The sequence below is a fragment of the Candoia aspera genome, chromosome 4 (genome assembly GCF_035149785.1).
Source record: "Candoia aspera isolate rCanAsp1 chromosome 4, rCanAsp1.hap2, whole genome shotgun sequence".
Taxonomy (NCBI): Eukaryota; Metazoa; Chordata; class Lepidosauria; order Squamata; family Boidae; genus Candoia; species Candoia aspera.
In genome coordinates, this window is record NC_086156.1 from 87,708,499 (window position 1) to 87,723,131 (window position 14,633).

The window sequence follows — 14,633 nt, forward strand, 5'->3', positions numbered from 1 at the left end:
CCGCCTTTATTATTTTGATAAATAACTCAAGGCAGCAAACATACCTAATACTCCTTCCTCCTCCTATTTTCCCCACAACAGCAACCCTGTGAGGTGAGTTGGGCTGAGAGAGCGACCGGCCCAAGGTCACCCAGCACATTCCAATCCAGCGGCCAACAGATAACAACTCCCTGACAAGGAATCTTCCCCTCTCCCGAGAGCAAACACGTATCAGGCAAATGACTGGTATTCCTCCGGTAGACCCTCAAGAGGAGGGGTTGGGTACTGTGGAGTCACAGCTGCCGCTACCCCCACCACCTCCTCTAGGGCTTTGTTTCCCTCTGGTGCTTGCAACAACAGGGCTCCAATGGAATAATCAGAGGCATCCACCTGAACAACAAAAGGCCACACCAACAGTGCAGTGTTTCTCAACCTTGACATGCCTAAGGCGGGACTAGAACTCTCAGTTGCCTGGTTTCTAGCCCAGCACCTTAACCGCTAGACCAAACTGGCTTTTAGGGTTCTCTCCCTTACCCATGTCTCTTCACAATAATACACAGGACATTTGACCAAGAATCAAGGGGGGTGGCATGTTGTTTTCATTTTACTTTCTCTTTAAAACAGTATTCTGGCTGGCTGATGTTCAAAAGCTCCCAAGTCATGACAACAGGGAATATCAGCCTTGCAGAGAAGACCTATGCATGTTTGGGTATCTCCTGCAAGTATACAGGTGGTCACTTCTTCCCTAGAGCCTTAAACCACAGCTCTGGAACCCAGCATTCCTGCCAACTCTCTAGACTGCCCACATACAATATAAGAGTGACCCTGCCCAGAGAACACACTGTAAGATTTGCAACAACAGAGGCATTCCGCCTCCTGCAGCTTTTTCAGAGTTTAGTAACCGTCGTAGTTCAGCACCTTCTGTGCATTTGTATACCTTGTGCAATGACACAATGACCAGGCTGAGCTTGCCAACAGAGTAGGCCCGTGGTGCCTCCTTGCTTTAGATTCTCTGAAGCACTTCAGGATCATAATCCGTCTCTTTTCAGCCTGAGCCTTAACACGCATGGGTTGTGTCACTAACCCAGGACCTGCACCCAGTGCTCCAATCCTGCCAGCTGCAAACTGCTGGAAGCCTGTGCAAGCACTCAAGTAATCTGGCTGGTCAGACACCTCTGGGAAGTTTTAGTTCTTCCCTGGGCTATTACTCGCAGGCAGTGGTTTGCATATGGAAACAGGCCTTGGAAAGGGAAAATGAACTGAATTTAATCTTACTGAGGATGGCTTGTTGCCCCAACAAGCCGGGTGCTTTGTAAAGCTTATGGTTAACCAGAAATTGCCAGCATGGTCCACAGTTCCAGGGATTAAGGAATAAAAGGCAAAGGCCTACAAAGCCTCTTCCCCAGTTTGACCAGGCTGTTCTACCAGTTGTGCAAAGCCTCCTTGCAGGGGGTACAGCGGCTCAAGTGGAAGGCAGTGCCTTTCATTCCTCCTCTGTTTCCATAATGGCAGTGTGGAGGCGCTGGTGGCGGGCCAGGTGAGAGTTGCGGCTGAAGCGTTTCTGACACTGTGGGCAGGCGTAGGGCCGCTCGCCGGTGTGGGTGCGCTGGTGCTCCAGGAGCCGAGCACTGTCACAGAAACGCTTGCTGCACTGGATGCAGGCGTAAGGCTTCTGGTCATTGTGGAGGCGCTGGTGGCGGGCCAGGTGAGAGCTGCGGCTGAAGCGTTTGCGACACTGAGAGCAAGCGTATGGCCGCTCGCCCGTGTGGGTGCGCTGGTGCTCCAGGAGCCGAGCACTCTCGCAAAAACATTTGCCGCACTGCGTGCAAGCATAAGGCTTCTGGCCAGTATGGAGGCGCCGGTGCTGAGATAGGTTGGAACTCCAGGAGAAGCATTTGCCGCAGAAATCGCAGGCGTACGGGCGCTCCCCGGTGTGCATGCGCTGGTGCTGCCGCAGATTCGACAACTGTGTGAAGGCCTTGGGGCAGTCTGTACACCGGTAAGGTTTCTCTCCTGAGTGTGTCCCCAGGTGGCGCATCAAGTGTGAGCTCTGGCCAAAGCCCTTCCCACACTCCACGCACTTGTATGGTTTCTGGCCTTTGCTAGAGGAGATGGGGCTGGGCTTGGCAGGGAGTACCAGTGTGAAATTGCCAACTCCCACTCTGCTGGGTTCCAGTTCCAGTGGAGGTCCCTTGGGCACCACCTGCTTGGGCTCTTCTCTTGACAACATCTTTCTGACAAGGAAGGCCTGCAACTCACATTTTCTCCTGGCATCTGTTAAGACAACAGAGTGGTTCAGGCATTGCACTAAACATTTTAACTAGAGAGGTGCAAACATTCCAAATCTGAATTCAAAATATTCTATTTTGAGTAGGAAGCAGCTGAGTTGATAATTCCATAGATGCTGAAACATTTCCAAAATGATAGAAACGTCCCATTTTACAATTGAAAGTGGGGTTTTCAAATCTGGAATGGTTCAAACTTGAAAAGTTTTGCACACCCTTAGCTTAAACTATAATTTACTGCACAGATCATAAGTGGCCTTAATCAAAAAACCATGGTTACTAAACTATGGCCAGATTTACAGATTGCACTAAGCCCCCCAAAAAACCACACATGGCTTAGAATGGTGTGTCAACCTAGTGAATGCTGAGATATCTCAAGTTCCAGAAGTAACAGCAAGTCAAAGGCATCATATGAAAGCAAAGGCAGATGAGTTCACTTACTGATAATGTTACATGAAAACCTGGCTTGGAAATAACGACTTACCACCTGAATTTGTAGAAACATGCTTAATTGGGTCACTTAAACACTTAACAGCAGCATTTACATAATACAGGGAGTCCTCGGTTAACGACGGTAATTGGGACGAGAGTTTCCACCACTAAGCGATGCAGTCGTAAAGTGTGATGCCACGTGACTGCATCACTTAGCAACAGAAATCCTGGCAGTCCCCATTGCCACTGTTAACCAAATTCCACCAGTTGTTAGGCAAGGACCCACCCCAATCCAAGCCATTCACAGCATGGTTCCTCCTAGCCCAGAGCCTCAGTAAGATAAGGAACTGCCTCCTCTTCAACTCCCCCCATCTGCCTATCTCCCCCGACTTCTCTGCCCTTTTGGCTGCCCTGCACAGTGGCACTCCTCAGTGGCAGTGATGGCACCAGCACTGGGGCTGAAGTAGAGGCCTGGGGCCTTCAGCAGCCTTAGCAGCTGCGCTGCCCCCAGGCCTCTACTGTGCTGCCACCACCACTGAGGAGTGCCACTGTACAATGCGACCAAAAGTGCAGAAATGGGGGGGAGATAGGCAGGCAAGGAGTTGAAGTGCCCCTACAGTCGTAAGTGTGAGCGGGCTGCCAAGTTCCCGAATTTTGATCACCTAACCACAGGGGTACTGCAACGGCTGTAACTTTGGGCATCCTGTTCAAGCTAAACTTGAACAGGATGGGTTTCCTGATGCATACGTGGCCTAGGAGACAGAGTCTATTGGCTAGTTTATGACTCTCCATATTGTGCAAACCAAGAAAATGAGTTAAATCACTCACCAAGTTAAGCTTTTCCTAATCCAACCACTGAGATAATGATACTTTTCCCAACCTGGGTATCTGTCAGATATTGAACCAACTTCCAGATTCTCTCAGCCAGTACAGGAGGAGTTGAAGAACAGAAGATACTCTCTTCATGCGTGAGCCACAAATGACCAATGGTAGGGTCTCACAGATCATATCAAGCCATAATCTAATTTTGGTTTAGCCATGTGTGTGAATTCAACAATAGTGATTTATTTAACATACTATGGTTAAAGACAAAGTATGAATGCAGTCAAGGAGTTATGCACTGTCAAAATAACTTTATAAAATATATTCTGAGCCAGTGGATTGGGTCATGCTTTGAGCAGAATCAATGCAACTTCCATTACTCATGAATAAGATGCTACGGTATTGCATTTTAGTGACTTAATCCCAAGCAGTGAATTAAAACCAACCAAGATCAAACCAATAGCTACAGTATAGCTGGCCTTACTTGGAAGTCTCATCTGAAATTCAGATTCACAGTGTCACAGTTGTATTCATGGTTAATAATTTGACCTTCGAGAGAAATGTAAGGCTTGTGACCCAAAAGATGGTAAAACTTCAGACACTGACAACCAGGCAGGACTGATGGCATATAGTGAGTGGCGTGTTTGCAGTGCATGTTTAGCTGGCACCAAAATAGCCTGGTTCACTAACAAGTGGTAAAGTATTTTAGACTTGAAAAGAAAAATGTCATCAGTTTGTGCACTGACCCCACAATGTAATTGCTCTGGACAGCAATGTGCCTGGTGACATCTCCCATTCCAAGCTGACTGTCCCCAACTATTTTTATTTCTTTTTTTAAAGATACATTTAATTAAATTAAGTAGGACAAAGCAAAGTGCATGCCAGTTCTATGTCCAATAATGTCTCAGGGTCCCACAGAGACCTAAATGATATTTTTAGGGGAAAAAATGCTATGAGGCTATAAACAAGAGTTTTAGTTGGCCGCGTGGTTGAAAATATCCTGGGAGGCTAAAGGCAAGCGGCAGAAAATAATGTTACCATTTTGTCTTCCAGTAAATGGGTAATGTGATCACATCTGCCATGGCAGCAATTTCTGAGAGTATCATGACACACTCCCAAAAATTCAAACATCCACATCAGCTCAAAAAAGTCAGGAAACCCTGTGTTAAGGCAACTAGTGGTTTGGTTTAGTTCTCCATACCATCCAAACTGGAAGCTTGGCATAGGATTAAATGGGAAGCCCATCAATCATGATTTGAAATGGAAGTTGGAAGTACGCTAAAATGCATTGCCAGTGGCTTACTATATGGTTTAAGCCTGAATCAGCCACATATGGAGGCCAAAATGCTGCCGCTGCCCCCGCCCCCATAATTCTAGCCCAATCATCTCTTCCCATTTTTTTTTTTAAAAATCATCCTTTATTGCAGGGGTTCTCAAACTGTACATTCCACAGGGGGCGCACCTCCGATTTTGAGGAGGGTTGCACTTGCTCCACCAGGACACCAACAGGCTTTGCCACGCTGCTGGTGCTGGATTGGGCTCTGTGTGAGATCCAGGCACCAGGCCTCTTCTTCAGTGGGCTTTGCACTTGTAGCAGTGGATCCTGGAGCAGCCCCAACTCCCTCCTGAGTACTCTCCAAGTTGGCCTAGCAAGGACTGTGGTGCCTAGTTTCACCTTCCCCCACTTCCAGGGTTTCTTCAGGGGGGGGGGCATGCTGGGCCCTAGCACTGAGCCTGTGCACCTGTTCCAGACAGCCTGAGCATGATGGCCTCCCACTGAGAGGTGCCATCTTCCTGCAAGAAGTAGAAGAGGTGCAGCCCCCAGACTGCCTGGACCAGGCTCAGCACCAGGCTCAGCACCAGGACACCAGGTGCAAACATGGCTGGCGCATGTACTTCTGGATCACTGCCTGAATATATTCCCCTGGACATGCCAACAGTGCAGTGTTTCTCAACCTTGACAATTTTAAGATGTGTGGACTTCAAGTCCCATAATTCTCCAGCCAGCATGCTGGAGAAGTAAAGCTTTACTTAATTCCACACTCTTTTCCCCAAAACAAACCAGACTCCAGGCTGCTCAATGATGGCAAGCTACCACCTCCTTAGGGAGGTTGCACACAGCACATTTTTGCAACTAGAAACCTCTCTGGTCCTAATCTGGCATGATCATGGTTAGAAAGATGAGGGTACAGGGGAAACAACTGTGGCATTTAGTAGATAAACAAAGGACCTTTGGATAAACCTGCCCTGGAGCCTCATCTCTGCCTTAATTTCCTTTAAGATAAGGGAAAGCTAGGCACTTTCAATATGCAGTGATGAGGTAAAATACACTCTGCACTCACTCAACAGCAAATTTTTAAAGCTTGATTTCATGGCCACAGCTTGGAGGCACTAGAAATAGATCTGGTGTTTTATGTGAAGCTCCATACAATAGGGATGGAGACTTTCTTGCATTAAAGTGTCCTCAACGCAACGTGATTTTCTTTGATGTTATAGATCTGAAAGCCCTGCATACTCTGCTCTTACATACGTATTCCCATATACACACAATACTTCGCTCCATCCTTGAGTGTACAGAGTGTAGGCTCAAACACCACGCAGGCACTGTTACAGCACCTCCACACCTGCATGCACAAGATGGGAAAGCTTTCCTGTCCCCTTTGCCATTTTATACCTGGCCACACCTCCCTCCAGACGCCCCACTTCTGACCTCATTCTCTGCTCAAGGCTGGCTTGATTTTGACACCTCCTAACTCCAGCCGCAGGGAGAAGCCGGATCTCACGGCGGCTGGAAAGGAGGTGGAGGCAGCACTGCAAATGATTTAGGGCGGGGCTGAGAGAAGAGGCGAAGGAATTGGACCATTTCCAGCATAACCAACCGCTCTGGCCAGAGGCGAGTGCGGGACCTGGATTGCTCCATGGTTTTAACCCCTGCTACGACGGGGAATGCAATGGCAAACCACCCCAATATCGTCTGCCAAGAAAACGACGCGAAAGCGGCGTCCCCCCAAAGGGTCAGACATGAGTCGGTGCTTGCACAGGGGACCTTTCACACTCCATAAATACATTTCAAGGAGAACTAGAGATGCGACCAGGAGTCTGCAAGCCGCCTTCCCCAATCTCGTGTCCTCCAGATTTGGGAACTGTAGTTCGCGTGAATGGATACGATTTATTTACCTCCTGTTTAGACAGTCGTGTTTCCGTTGTAAGTCATTTAACTGACCCGTGTGTCCATTCCTGAAGCATTAGAGCAAAAGGGGGTATTGCTTGCTAACTCGGATTTTAAAAAAGAAACCTTCTGAACAAATGCAGGTTTATTTTCTTGACCCATGCGGTTTATAGTATCTCCGTGAATGCAATAAAGTTTGTTTTTGCTTCTCCAGGTAATTGTTTTGTGTAGAAAAAAGTTATGTGGTGCATTTGAAAAAGAAAAGTAATACAATTCACTTTTAACTATATACATGGCCAAGTAACCACCCTTAATATACATAAGAAATGGTGCTATAACAGTGATGTCCTAGCGGTCGTAGAAAGCTAATGCTTGGCTAGTTCCCAGTTTACCACAAACCATCACATATGAGTTTTCACAACACTTTAGCCCGTGGTTAACTGAACCACGATTTATTACATTACCCCAACGTTTGAGTTTTCACACTATACTGAGTCATCAACTAGCTATGGAGCATGGACCTGCAAAACTAGAATAGAAAACCTAGGCTAGAATACAATTAGCTATTTTGTGATTCAGTGTATATTACAACAGTCCAAACCCTATGGAAGGTTTTTTGGTTGTAGGACCTCGGACTTCTGTCCTGAGAACCAAAACCTTCCCAGCTTCATCTCTGCCTGCTAAACAAATGATTATAGTCAGTTAGGAAGTTTACTGTGAAGATCCATAATGGAGGCACTGCATGTTCAGCAGCTCCATAGCAGGTGGATGGGTATCATCTGCTGACTTCCCCTTAACCACCAAAATGTGTGTGTGTGTGTGTGTTAATATAACATACTAGCTATCTTGATTGATTATGTCATAGTGTTGACTCTTAGCAACCACATCGATCTCCAGGATGATGTCTTCCAGTGTTTCACCAATCACCTCTGTAATCAAATCCATCCATCTTGCTGCTGGTCATCCTCTTCTTCTCTTTCCTTCTACCTGTCCCAGCATTATGGCTTTCTTAAGGGAGTGGGGTCTTTACGTAATGTGTCCAAAATATGATAATTTGAGCCTGGTCATTTGCATCTCAAGTAAAAACTCTGATTTGTTCTGTGAACCTCACATATGGTTTCTCAATAAATCCAATCCAGCTTACATGACACACCAAACCATAAACTAACTATACTGGCTGGGTTTGCATAGTGAAAATGTGGTTGGCCAACCTGTAGTTCGGTGGTCCATATGGACACAGCCACTCCATCTTTAGAATACTGATCTTTTAGATAATTTATGGTGGCTAATACACCTCCCCTCAAATGTTGTCTTCACTAGATTAAACGTACTTGGGAATTTCCCATGGCTGAATCACAAATATCCTCAGCTACACTTTTAAAAGACAAAGGTGTGCCCATGAGATGATCTGAAATTCTAAACGAACTTACCAGCCCCTAATGATTAGGCATATTTGTATGACCCTAGTCATCACCTGTGCTGAAGATAACTTAGGATGATCTTCTATACATGCTTACCCATGAAGAAATCTTACTCAGTCTTACCTCTTAGATCATTCAACTACAGTACAAGATCAAGATGTTGTTTAAGGAAATGGCAAAGCAGGCAAAAACATTTGAACTTCAAATCTGTTTTTTACTGTATATGTGCATTTCAAAAGCATTCCAAAATACTAGCCTAGTTATACAAGCACGTGGGTGTAGCGGCCAACCCACAGAGGTTTTTAGTAGTTACGATGAAATGTAAGTGATTTCCATTAATTTCTATAGAGTCCCATCTGGGACTATGGCAGCTCCAAGAAGTAAAAATCAGAAATTTCTTAGAAAAAGAGAAATTTAGAAAATTTTGCTTTGTTTGTTTTATCGAATGTATTTTTATTAGTCAAAGACCAAAATAAAGTTTCTGTCTGTCTACTTTTATAGGAAGAGGTTACCCTGTGCCTTCCCAAAGCTTTGGACTAAAATTCCCACTATCTCTTACCATTAATTTAATGGCTGAGGGTGATGATGTTACAAACCAAAACATGTGGAAGGCATGCATTTTTATCTTTTTGGAAGTTTAAAGATTCATAATCACATGTTCTTATCCCCCATCGTCCCGCCATATACTTATTAGAAAAAGGAGCTGTCCCACACTCAGGAATTATTAAAACTACACCCCACATCATTTAGTTGGTTTTATTCTAGGAAGAGAAATAATAATAAAAAAATACAGTATTTAATATATTCTAGAAAGAAACTTGTTACCTCCCTTACCACAAGGAGGAAAAGGCTATTACTTTTAACTAATGAAAAACAGCAATTATAGGACTGTCATATCTGAGCTGCAAAAATCCAGACTTACTAGATGGCTACAAAGTAGGAGTAGCTCTAAGTTATGAGCTGAATTGTGAAATATCCCTCACAGAATAAATAATCATTGCAAAGTCCTTTTGTTTTGGCTGTTAAAGAGAACTCCTTGCCAAGGCATTTCTTTTTATTTATTTATTTTTCAAATTTAATTACCGCCCATCTCCCCCAAAAGAGGGACTCTGGGTGGTATTTTTATCATTTGTTCTAAATATTTTGTTTCAGTTGAGGAAGGAAATTAAATGTAATAATTACATGGGTAATTTAAATGTATGTTTGCAATCATACGCGGTGGCGCTGCGAGTTAAACCGCTGAGCTGTCGATCGGAAGGTCGGCGGTTCGAAACCGCGTGGCGGGGTGAGCTCCCGTTGTTAATCCCAGCTCCTGCTCACCTAGCAGTTCGAAAACATGCAAATGTGAGTAGATCAATAGGTACCGCTTCGGCGGGAAGGTAACGGCGTTCCGAGTCGTCATGCTGGCCACATGACCCGGAAGTGTCTATGACAACGCCGGCTCCAAGGCTTAGAAACGGAGATGAGCACCGCCCCCTAGAGTCGGACTCGACTGGACTTTACGTCAAGGGAAACCTTTACCTTTACCTTGCAATCATATTCTATTTTTAATTGCTTTTTTCAGCTGGGTCTATTATTTGTTTTATTCCATTGTTAGCTGCTTTGGGGAGAAAATCCAGATACAAATCTTGTAAAAAAATACTTCCGCCAGCTGTCACTTAAAAAATAACCACAAAAAATGCTTTCATGCAATTCTTTGAAATTTAATTCTTTTTTAATGAAGTCATAGATTACAGGGAAAGACTGCAGTGAGAGACTTGTTGATGAAGAAATATAAATGGCTGCTGATAATTGGGAAAAGGTCCTAAAACTACAAAAATGTAACCATCGGTTCTCTAACCATCGGCATCACAGAAAGCAAAGCAGGAATGGACCTTCCCTAATTCTTTAGCTTTGCCAGCTCTGATAGTAGCACTTACGTTAGTTTTCCTCAACCTGATGGTCTCCAAATATGCTGAATTTTGATTCTTATAATTTCCAGCTATCGTTGTTTTAGAGACATATGGAAGAAGTACTTTGGTGAGCACTGGGTTTGCAAAATATGACTTACGTGCTGCTCACACATAGGTAACGGACAGGGTTTCCAGACTGATTCAGAGAACCTGTTAACCCTATAAAAATGTAGGGGTGTCCAACATTCATTCTATCCAGAAGGCTGCACTTAGCTAGTGCAACATGTGAGCAAAAGCAAGAAACTGAACATAAGTCAGGAAGATGACCAATATGAGAATTAGCACTGGAGACACTAATTTGATATCCTGCAGTTCTGGTTTTTCAAAAGGACAGACCAGATCTCGGAATGTCTTGTTTTGTAGGTTTCAGCCCGTTCTCTCTCCTCCTCTCTTTTAAATTAAAATACAGAGGAAATGTATCCCTCTGGGGGGTAAATGGGGAGGATATCTCCTTCAAACAATTCAGAAAGAAGTTAATTAATTATGACTGATTAAATTACTATCCCACTTCCTACCCAACACTATAGCCCCAGATGAGGCTCACAGTCATAGAACAGAGAAAATAACCCAGCAATTACTGTAAGAACCAATTAAAAACAGTAGTAGAAATGGGAAGCAACTGGGTTGAAGGAACTGTTTACAAAATGGCAGAGCACTGCTGTGAAGAAGTGAAGGGTTGCTGGTATTCACAGTATTTTTCTTTTATTGTGTTCTTTTATTTTCAAAATGTTTTGTGGATCTTTATGAACTACTTGGCCATTGTCCAGAAAAGGAGATTAAATGATAAGAGAGGATGACTTCCACAAAGCCACCAGCACTGTCTAGTTGGTACATTATGATATGCAATCATGTTTCAGACATTCTCCAAATGACTAGCATGGGCAAGAATGGCATGATCCCAGAAGTGATAAGCTGTGGTTGGACTACATGGCAAATTCATTATTCAATACTGTGGAAACTGAACTGCTTTTTTGAGGGTACATAACTCTGTAACTCTACTGTGGGCTGGTGGGCACCATCCTCCCAATTCAGTTAATCGTACCCTAAGCCTCCCATAAGTTTCAGTCAGATTCTCTTTTCAATCACAGACTCTTCATGGAGCAGAAGGTGTCAGGGAAAAAGCTGGCCAACTGTGCTGGGAAGCTGGACTCATGGAGGCATATCAGAGAGCAAAGGTTTAATCCAGAGAATATAACTTCCAAGTAGGCCTGATTCATCCCTGTCCTTGCATGTAGACATCAGCTCCTCTGCAACTCTGGATCCTTACTCAGTTGGGAGTCCTACTTCTTACTTGTTCAAGTGTCATATCAAAATTCCACACTATCCAGCAGTATATCTATCATAAAGCATGCAAATTAAGGCAAAATATGCACACTTGTATAAGACCTCTTCTGGCTGTAATTACAAAAATCTGAATTGAGTTCCTGAAGTCCTCCTTCCCAGTGCAAAATTCTTCATGTGGTCAACTTGCTTCTCCATACTGGTTTTCTTACTTTTCTTTTTGGTGAGATGAAGAATATTGGTGGTACTTGGCAGATGGGTTTGGGACCCAACTTTCTAAGGTGGACATTTATAAGGTCTCACAAGCATCATGTGAGTTTTCTGATGCGTGCTAAGGCCAGACCTCTGTCGGAAACTCTTCCCACATTCCATGCAGCGGAATGGTTTCTCTCCTGTGTGAATCCTCTGGTGGATGGTAAGGTGTGAGTTGACACTGAAGGTCTTGCCGCATTCATCACACTTATAAGGCCTCTCCCCTGTGTGGATCCTCTGGTGAAGAATGAGGGTGGAGCTCTGGCTGAACCTTTTCCCACACACCTGGCATTCATACGGTTTCTCTCCTGTGTGGATTCGTTGGTGTTTGGTCAGATGGGAGCTGACGGAAAAGCTCTTCCCGCAATCTGTGCATTTGTACGGCTTCTCCCCCGTATGGATGCGGCGGTGGAGGACAAGTGTGGAGCTCTGGCTGAACCTTTTCCCACAGTCGGCACACTCATAGGGCTTCTCACCAGTGTGGGTTCTCCGGTGAATTGTGAGGTGGGAACTGACGCCAAAGCTTTTCCCACAATCAGAGCAGGGGTATTGCTTATCGGCAGAGGGGGAAGGCCTCTTAGGCTGCGCAAGGGTGTGATGCGTCTGGGCAAGGCTCTCTCCACATTGGACACACAGACTGGGTCCGGGCCCCATATAAATTCCACGGGGTGGGATGGTGGGGTTGTCTTTTGTCACTGGAGGAAGTAGCGGGGGCTTGATCCATCCTTTTCCTGCCTCTTCACTCAGCTGTCCGGCTGGAGGCTGCCCCACATAAGCAGAGCCTTCTGACCGCCCTTGGACTTGCTTCTGCACACCCTCAGGACCCCCAGGCTGGGAATTTGGATTCATGGTTCCGCCATCTGCCAAAGGAAAGAGAGTGAAGCCAGCAGTGGTGATGGGGAAGTTATATCCACTCATTCTGTTACTCTAAGAAATGCAATGGATACTTTACCAGACTGCTCATTTGTTTTTTAGTTGGGTTGCCCGTCCCAAGCTCTATGGAATGACTGGATCAGGAATCATACTAAAAAATAACCTCCCTCCCTTGCTAATGTTACCATTTAAACACTTTGTTCTAGGCTCCCCTTTGAAAAGATCAAATCTGTGACACAGAAAAGGATACTGGCAGCTGATGCTAACTCTATTTGCCAATTCCTGACATTCTGTAACTAGCCAGCAGAATTCTATTAAATTCCACCAGAATGATTGAAATTGTTCAGAGCTACGAAATGATATGAATATGGATATACAACTGCTGAATACACAGGGACAGAGAATAGGCTCAAAACCTTCTGTTTATCTTTTCACCCATCACCACATGCAATGATCTGAGCTTAGCCTCTTCAAACAGCCTGTAATAAACAGGCATGCCAAGATGATTTTACTGGAGAGGCTTTTGTCAACATAGTGAAATGCAACCTTCCAGATTACACAGAGACTCTCCTTCCTGATGTAGAATGCTGTGTAATTCAAAGGCTTAACACTTTCTGAAAGGAACAAAAACTAACACAATTATGCCCATTCATTTTTGGGATTCTGAGTTCACAATAGCCAACATTACTCCTTAATGTTTTTAAAAAATGTAAAAAGAAAGAAAAGAAAGAAAAAGAAAAGTCCTTACCTAGCGAGAGTAGAGTCCCAAAATTGTCCTGCACAATGTCCCTGTAGACAGGTCTCTGGCATGGGTCCAGAAGGGCCCACTGTATCTCAGCAAAATACATCAGTCACTTCTGCAGAAGGCTCTGGCCTCTGAAAGAATAAGTTTCCCCTGCTCAGAATCCAGAACCAAGCCTGCTGGCCTGTAACGTGACTGGGCTTTAGGCAACAGTACTAAGAAACCTGATTTCACGCAAGTTGGCCTTTTGTTTCGCTGCCCAATGAAGCGAAGAGCGTGTGGCCTTCCGCTAGTTGTTGGGACTCCAACTCCAACCAGCCCCAGTCAGCGTTGCTGATGGTCAGGGATGCTGGGAATTGTAGTCTGTGCCAATCCTACAACAGCCCTACTGCACCTGTCTTGCTGCACCTCCTATCTCCCTGTTAAGGCTTGTGCGTCCTTCAGGATGTCTGGAAATTCAACAAGTGAAGCTTTTCCTGGCCCTGGAAGAGCTGCCTGGGGTGGGGGGAAAGGTTCACTAGCTGAATTTCTGCAGGGGGTATGAGCTGTAGTAACACCCAAGTCTTTTCAGGGAGAAGGAGGGTGTAGATGGGGGTGGCAACCTTCCCCTATTCAGCCATCCACCCTTCGCCATCCTCACGTCCTGGAAGCGTTGTTGCTGCTTCTCCCTCCTATCCAAGGTCTCTTGTTTATGAGTCTAAGGAGCCCCCGGGGTTTCACACCAGCAAGGAAGTGGGGACTCGACTGTTGTTTGAAAGAGGCGCTGAAGAAAGTGCCACGCGTTGCCTCCTCCCGTTTGGGACAGGGTTTTTCCCCCTCCTCCCTCCCTCCCTCCCTCCCTCACCGAGGAAGTTACCAGGCTGGACTTTGGCCAGTGCCCACTCCCAATCAGCTCGAGTTACCTGGAAGCCTCTGGCTTTAGGTCCGGTCCTCGAGCTGCAAACTTGACAATCTCGCCTATCAAAAGAAGGATAAATAAAGCCGAGACTCCGCGCTTCCCGATTTGGCTGCCGCCAAGCGGCTCGGCTGGCGCTCGGGCTGGGTCGACTCCGGGCGGCTGCTACGAGAGCAGCAGAAGAAACAGCAACAGGACTCGCTGTGCTGTCTCTGGTTCTGACCTGGGAAGTTCAGCCCCCAAAATCGTCAGCGGCAACGGGAGCACAAGCAGCAGCGGCGGCGGCGGCGGCGGCAGCCAAAGAAAAGGAGAACAGCCTCTTCGTTCACTTGCTCTCTTTTTTGACAATGGCCAGAGCCCCCTAGTGGCATCGACTCTGCCTTGCAAGCGGAACAAGCCCAGAGGGGGCTGGCGGAACCGGCCGGAAGCCTTCCGCCCAGGCTCGGGGGCCCGAGGGAGAAAAGTGGACTGTAACGCTGGTTCGTATCTCAGGAAGGTGGTGGGTGAAATCCCATGGGAGGGCTTGGAGT

General features: G+C 45.8%; 1 protein-coding gene across 1 annotated transcript; it reads right to left on the reverse strand.

Annotated features, from left to right (window-relative positions):
* Positions 1–423: 423 nt before the first annotated feature.
* LOC134496087 (zinc finger protein 420-like) lies at positions 424–14,633 on the reverse strand. Its single transcript, XM_063301844.1, has 4 exons — positions 14,111–14,633; positions 13,215–13,342; positions 11,621–12,453; positions 424–2,299 (listed from the first exon to the last, which is right to left on the reverse strand). Exons 2-4 carry the CDS (start codon positions 13,312–13,314, stop codon positions 1,463–1,465), a joined length of 1,770 nt encoding a protein of 589 aa, XP_063157914.1. The 5' UTR covers positions 13,315–13,342; positions 14,111–14,633; the 3' UTR covers positions 424–1,462.

What these genes read in the sequence shown, in the direction of transcription:
- LOC134496087 (XM_063301844.1), bottom strand. Translation starts at nt 13,314, where the DNA reads ATGTATTTTGCTGAGATACAGTGGGCCCTTCTGGACCCATGCCAGAGA. An exon ending in TGGGACTCTACTCTCGCTAG is followed by an intron (nt 12,454 to 13,214) that starts GTAAGGACTTTT and finishes TTCCTTTGGCAG; the next exon opens with ATGGCGGAACCATGAATCCA. An exon ending in GACCTTATAAATGTCCACCT is followed by an intron (nt 2,300 to 11,620) that starts TAGAAAGTTGGG and finishes GCACCTCTCTAG; the next exon opens with TTAAAATGTTTAGTGCAATG.